General features: G+C 48.9%; 1 protein-coding gene across 1 annotated transcript; it reads left to right on the top strand.

The window, feature by feature from the left end:
• The first annotated feature begins 2,960 nt into the window (after window positions 1-2,960).
• LOC144172263 (lactosylceramide 1,3-N-acetyl-beta-D-glucosaminyltransferase-like) lies at window positions 2,961-6,575 on the top strand. The gene has a single exon (XM_077701019.1). It carries the CDS (start codon window positions 3,245-3,247, stop codon window positions 4,532-4,534), a length of 1,290 nt encoding a protein of 429 aa, XP_077557145.1. The 5' UTR covers window positions 2,961-3,244; the 3' UTR covers window positions 4,535-6,575.
• The last annotated feature ends 690 nt before the right edge of the window (window positions 6,576-7,265 follow it).

Genomic DNA, 7,265 nt, shown 5'->3' with positions numbered 1-7,265 from the left:
ATTTTTTAGCGTGCACAAGCTTTGCGCGTGGCACACCTAATTCGGTCTGCAAACAATGTGTTTCTGAAGTGCGAAAATCGCGACGTTCGCATGCCATGTAGACAACATTTCCAGGCATTGCGAACTTCGCAAGTGCGAATGTTCGTTCCACCGAATTCGCAGGCGAAAAACGCACCATGTAGAACGGGCTTTAGGCGGAATAGCATCGTGAAGCAAAGCGTCTCAAGTGCCAAGAAGACGTCGAGGTTAACGCGTGGTGGAAGCAAAGCGCCTCAGGCGTTAAATTGGACATGCTGACGCATTCAGAACCCGTAAGAAGCTCCAGTCTTAAGAACAAACGCTGGTAAAAAGGCAGTAACGCGTTGCATTCACTAACTGCTTACGAACTTTACAACCCCCAGAACGCTACGTAGGTCTTGCCACTAAGTATGGGACCTAAATGCTATCGTTACTAGTCTAGACCGTGCACTTAGTAACTGTTGCTTGATTGATACTCTCATTCACTGGCAGTAACCAAATTCTATGAATTATTGAACATATTAACCACAACCCTTTTCCCACTCCAAATCACGATAAAAAAGTTTTTGCATATTCACATGCTTACTTGTATATGCTCACAATAAAATGCATAACTCCCGCCTGCGGTCCCGCCTGCGGTTCGGAAACCTTGGGACCTCCTCCTGTAAATTCCCACTATGTCAATACAACCTTGTACTTTCTGAATAAATTAAAAATTTGAAAAAAAAAATTGAAAAAAACTCTATTTTCGTTAGAATATTTGACTTTTGTGACAAGCCCACTGACACTACTTTCCGCTCCGGGCTATAAAATCAAATGTATTTCTAAGATAACGAAGTTATACTCGCTCTACTCGTGCAGCCCGTTGGTTTTCTTGCTCAATTTGTTTGTGGCATAGGTGAGATATATGCGTTTTTAATTTGTCTATGTCGGGCTGCGCGTTTAGCCGATACACATTGTCACGCGTATCTTTTTACTAGGTTATGCATGGCCAGTTAGTAAAAGCACTAATCACCTTGTGGATGCTGTGACAAGTAACTTGTTAGTGTTCTGTTAGTAAGTGCCGCAACCTTTGTTTTAAGAGTGACGGCTTAGGAGTGTTAGAAGTTTTATTTAGTTCTTTGCCGGTTCATTGGTTATTAAGAGTCACCCCCCCCCCCCCCCAACTTTTAATGTTGATGGTGAGTTGCTCACGTGATGCACTAAACCATGTGCAAGTGCAGTCACGCATCATACGATCCTATATAACGCGTACGATCCTAACGCAGCCTACGATCCTAATCTGTGGCGGTGGCCAAGTGAGTAAGGCGCCCCGCAACTGAACTCAAATTCGGGGTTTAGGTTTTGTCCGTGGAGGCGGCTGTAATGGCGAAAGCCATTCCTGAAGACGGTTCGAGACCGTGTAGGCCGATATGGCGGTGGGAGCTCCGTGACCCTCACATCAAGATGCAGTCAGGATAGAGGGACTACAATATTCTAGTTCTGTCAAGCTGTCAAGGTCTGCCGGGAATTAAAATGGCGCAAAAAAAGGCGCGAGTAACGTTCGAGAAAGTTCTGATGCGTACTGGTCGAGAGTCAGTAAAAAAGCGGAGGGGTGAGTGGAGAGGGGGTGGGCAAGTGACGAGAAAGTTAGTTAACCGCCCTCGGCGGAAGGCCAAGTGCGATCAGGCGGTAGGTTAATAAGGAACAGGGTGAATCTAGTCATTCCAAAAAAAAAAAAAAAAGGCAGCATCTCCACTCCGTGGATGATGGTGAGGGTGCGGAGTACGAGGACTCGAAATGACATCGAAGTTGCGCCCCGAGTGACATCCGATTTGCACCCCGTCCGTCTTCGATTTGAGCCGTGAGTTGCAGCTTGATTATTCCCTAAATGAAGTGCAACTGACGACTCAAATCGTTGATTTTCGCTCGATGGGGGTGTGCGCACGGATGGACGCGGACGGACATTGGGAGGTCCTAAGGTACTCCGCACCTAAAATAGTTACGCAGATTTCTAAGAAATCGTAATTGGGATGCGAAAGTTTCAATGCTGTGCGCTGCTGTACTGCTGATTGATTGATTGTAGGGTTTAACGCGCCGACGCAACGCAGGCGATGAGGCGCGCCGTAGTGGAGAGCTCCGGAGTAATTTCGACCACCTGGGGATCTTTAACGTGCGCCAAAATCTCGTACCCACGGGCGTTTTTGCTTTTCGCCTCCATCAGAAAAGAGGCCGCCGCGGCCGGGAATCGAACCTGCGACCTCGTGATTGCTGTACTGCAAGCCATGCTAAGTGGAATTCGAAACGACGAACAGCAATTTGCAGCAGCCCCACAGTCTGAAAACATTTAAAGCATCCGTCACAATTTGTTTAGTATTTGCGTAACTAATTTTCACTCACTGTGCGCCGGTCACTTGTCGTTGAACTCAAAATGTTTGTACGTTTTACTCAAACAGAATTCCACTATTGTGGTTCACAAAAGTGGCATTATTTATTTATTTACTCTCAACGCCGAAGCATTAGAGAGAGGAGCGGGTATACATCGTAGAGAAAACAAGAAATGCAGCAGATAAAAATTATATGCACTCAATGGCAGTCTGAAAACCACAAAAAGAAAGACTGCGTCATATGAAACAGAGGCAGGGTAGTTGTGATAACCACGTTCAACGATTGCGTTTTTGAATGATGCACACACACAAAAAATATACTAACAAGAGAAAATACAGCGTAACTGAAATGGCGAATTTACACTAAATGGTTACAGAGGGAGTTTTTAAACAATGTGACGTCAGTGATAGCAGCGATAGGGGCTGATGAGTATTTTCAAATAGTTTCGTCAAATACCACCCTAATTGCGTCTATGATTGTCAGTGTCGTCGTTTAAACGTATGATATTTATGCTACTTAAACTTACGAATCTCAGCAGAAGCTACACGTGCATGTTTGAGCACAGATGGTAGCCAAGCTTACCTCATCAGCAGCTTTCTCGTTATAATTTTACCCGGAGTAAGGCGAGCGCATATGCCTGCAAACGTCGACGAAAAAAAAATAATTGCACAGATGTTTCATTCTTCATCTCGTTAGCGGTTTCTTGTGACAACTGGCGGTAAGCTGGCAATGCGGCATTTTCAAAGACAAACGAAGGCTGCTTATATAAAACCGCCCACGTCAGTAGGCAATTTAAGAAAACAAGAGAGATGGAACTGGCTCATCTTCCAAGTGCGCCAGGAGCTACAAACATTAAGTCATGCGCATAAAAAACGGACACCTTCCTCACCTCCCGGGTATGGACCGAAAATTCGCAGTCGATGTGCGCATATTCCGCGAGAAGCGTGCCTACAGAGCCCGAATCAGAAGACATCTACCCGCGTTTTCGCTTCTGTGCTGCTTCTGCGTCGCTTGCGTCATCGCCTACAGGAACTACTTGGACTCCTGGTTACGGATTGGCAGCGCCGTTCCCGCCATCTCCGAGGTCCCTCGAAGGCAGCCTGGGTGGAAGGCGGCCGCCGCCTGTCGCTCTGGCCTCCGCATTCTCTATTTCGTGCACACTGCACCCAACCACACCGAGAGGCGCGACTTCCTGCGGCGCACCATCGGCGACCCTCACATGGAGGCGTCCGCCAACACCACCCTCGTCTTCTTCGTCGGGAGAGTGGAAGATCCGGCGCTGCAGGCGGCCGTCGAAGCGGAGGCCCACAGACACGGCGACGTCGTGCTGCTGGACATCGTGGATGCGTACCGAAACCTCACCCACAAGTTCCTCCACGGATCCCGCTGGGTCATCGACAACTGCCTGCTGGAAGCCACTAGGACCATCGTCAAGCTCGACGACGACACCCTCGTCAACGTCGAGGCGCTGGTGAACCACGTGAATAGGATGCCCGAACGTCCGCCGCAGATCCACTGCCTGCTGTACAACAACGTGTCCGCTCTGCGAAACCGGTCGAGCAAGTGGTACGTGACCGAAGAGGAGTACCCCAACAAGGCCTACCCGCCGTACTGCGCCGGAATGGGCTACGTCATGACGGCCGACGTGCTCCCGATACTGTACAACGCCAGTGTCCGCGTGCCTTTCTTCTGGGTGGACGACGTCTACGCCACGGGCATGCTCGCTGCTGCGGCTAACGTGAGCCTTGTGGACCTTACACAGAAGCGTGTCAAATTATTCCTCAAAAACACGCTGATGTACGTTCCGAGAAAGGCACTCTTCGTGCACATGGGTGATTCCCCCAAGACTATGGGCAACGCCGACAAGCTCTGGGACGGACTCTTCCGTCCGGAACGGTCGCGCTCCTGGCCGGATGAGGAAGATGAAGAGATGGACGTCGACATCCGGAGAATAATTCGAATACCCGGTCAGCGGTTTGCGGTTGTTTTGTTCAACAGCGGAAAAGCAATGCGGGTGACGGTGGAACAGTTGCACGAACTGCTCGCGGAATACCGACTGTTGGCGCAACACAGGCGCGACAGGCTGCCTCCTGACTTGTCTCACGATACCTTTGTTCGAGTTTTGAGGAGCATGCGGATGCACCACTGAGATCCGCACTTTGCGCTGACATACTCTACATCTTGGTGTGTGTGTGATACTTAGTTCAGTGCAGTGCAGTGTACTCGCGAAGATATATGCTCCACTGCGATTGTTTTTTATTGGAGTACGTCTTGTGGCGCTAGTTCGCTCAGTAAGCAAGAACGGCACAGTTTCCTGGCACGTTTCACGCCCTTTTGAATATACAAGGGTCTGGTTGGTTTTTACGCGTTTTTATGCCGAGTTTTGAACGAAGCCTGCCACCGCTGATATTTATTTGTGGTGTTTCGAAGCCACCGAACTCTCACATGAGACGCGTTCTTCATTTTTTTTATCAGTTGCGGAACATCAGCTTCTGTATTCTGACCACGTACGTGTGTACAACTTTGGTTCCTTCGTGATGTTTTGTCCGTGAGCGCAGCAGGCTTTCACCGAGCGCCTGGTCTCCAAGAGGTGACATTGCAGTGTGTAAAACGACCCTGCAACATTTGTAACCGCAGGGCTGTTTAATCTTACCTCTCCGAAGCAGTGGCGCAGATGCAAGTGGGTGTAACGAACTGTGACTATACCAACGGAACTGGGTGCAGGTGTGCTGGCCTGAACTTTGACCTATTGCCATGTGTGTTTATCCAAATACTGGAGTAATGGTATTTTAGTTTCGCTCCCCATTGTGATTGCCGTTTATAATCTTCTTTTCGATGAATTCAATGCAAAATAGAGACTGGTTTCCACTCTGGAAGCAGAGGGACCGGGGGTGGATCCCCAGCACTTGCAGAGGGGGGAAAAACGACTATTCATTTCTCACATGCACGCTATCCGTGCACGCATAACTATAGCGCGCCCGGATGCGCATGTGCAAGAAATTGACGCCAATGTTCGTACTACTGCCGCTCATTTTGTTCCTAAACTTCGCTGCTGTCATTTTGCACGGTGACTCATCTCATCCAGATGATCGCTTTATTTAATAATGCGAAAGAATTACTTGACTCGACAGGTAGAAAATTTGGTGTCCTCTGTAAGAACGACAAAACAAACCAAATTCCCGGTGGCATGGAGAGAATAAAGGTCAAGTAATGAAGTTGAAAGTATTTTTTTTATGCATTTGGGTACGAATGGGATTCGAACACGGTGCCTCCTGAATGCCAGGCGATGAGGCACCTCCAACGAACCACAGCTCGGTTACTGCAGCTAACCAAAGGTCGACCTAGGTGGACTTTGACCTTGGGCTTAAGAACGTGTGTTGGAGAGAGAGAGAGAGAAAAAAATCACTTTATTGTTGGGACACAAGGTTCATTCAGGTTGGGGGGTGTGGGGTGTGGCCTCAGCGCATGTGGCCAAAGCGACCTGTAGCGCCAGTTGCGCCATTGGTCCACGAGGCAAGAGATCAAGGCCTGCTCGTATGGGTGGGTGCGGGAAAAGAGGGGTAAGCGTCCGCGAGGCACCCGGACAAGGAGTGGTAAAGCGTGTCGAGGTGGCCGCTTCTCGGCACTCTGTGAAGGGGAAGAGGTGTGGAGGGCTGTAGTTGCGTGAGACGCTTGAAGGAGTGGGTTTGTAGAGCGCGCCACATCTGTGCTTCCGGTATCGTTAGTTTGGCGTTGGGCGGGGGTAGTGTTGCAGACGTGTTCTGAGGCGTAGGAGTAATTTGAGCAGTCTTGTCGCGGAAAAGGCGCTTTGTTCCCGAAGAAAGCGCGGGGAAGAGTTGCCGCTCTCCTTGCGCGCTCTGTGCACATTCGCTACGCCTCTAGAGCGTTGTGCCAGGTTCGACTCTGATGCCTGGTCTGGTATATAACGCCGCCGATCACCACGGGAGGCTGTACTAGATAGGTTCAACCATGCTAGGTGAGGCTCCCTGGGACATAAACAGCATTTCCTCGCCAGACAAGGATTCAGCAACCCTGGTTGAGTACATTTACTAAACACGCCCCAATGATTACACACTCACACTATCGGCCTTCAGGCACTCGATAGGCGTGGCTGCCGATCTTTGGGAGAGGCCTTCGTCCGGCAGTGTGCTTTCAATGAGTTTTTTCTACCCCCCTAATGGGTGCACCAAGTTCAGGAAGTTCCCAGTGCCATCTAACGGCCATGCCAGATATAGATGTAACATATAAAACTTCTTGAAAAACTGAAACCTCATTCTGCCCCCAGTCCTGACGCGATAGCCTGTCTAGTTTTGAAAAACTGCGCAGCCACGGTGTCTAAATTTCTTATCGTGATATTCAGATTATCTATGTCTACACGTCAGTGGCCCTTACAGTGGAAATCTGCTAACGTCGTACCTATTCATATAAACGGACCCTGCTGCCAGGCGCCCAATTACAGACCCATATCGTTGACGAGCGTGTGTTGCAAAATTCTTGAGCATATTATTTACTAGAACATATTCCATCATTTGCAGGTAAATAATTTCTTTATCAACTACCAGCATTGTTTCCGCTCTGGGCATTCATGCACAACCCCGTTAGTATAATTCTGTCATGACATTTTTTCTTCATTTGATTCAGGTACTCAAGTAGATTGTGCATTTTTAGACTTCCGATCGAAAGACATTTGATGTAGTGTCTTCTTTCACTTGCTTCATAAATTATCCTGTATTGGTCTCCCTAGGGAGATAACGTGCTTGGTTGGGTGCGCACGTATCTTTCAAATCGTTCTTAGAAGGTTCTCATTAAGGCTTTGAATCCGAACCCGTCCCCGTCACCTCAAGAGTACCGCAGGAGTCCGGCCTCGGCCCCTTGTTGTT

Source organism: Haemaphysalis longicornis, unplaced genomic scaffold, assembly GCF_048455015.1.
Source record: "Haemaphysalis longicornis isolate Haplotype H1 unplaced genomic scaffold, Haemaphysalis longicornis Haplotype H1 scaffold_20, whole genome shotgun sequence".
NCBI lineage: Eukaryota > Metazoa > Arthropoda > Arachnida > Ixodida > Ixodidae > Haemaphysalis > Haemaphysalis longicornis.
This window is presented reverse-complemented; position numbering and strand designations above follow the sequence as displayed.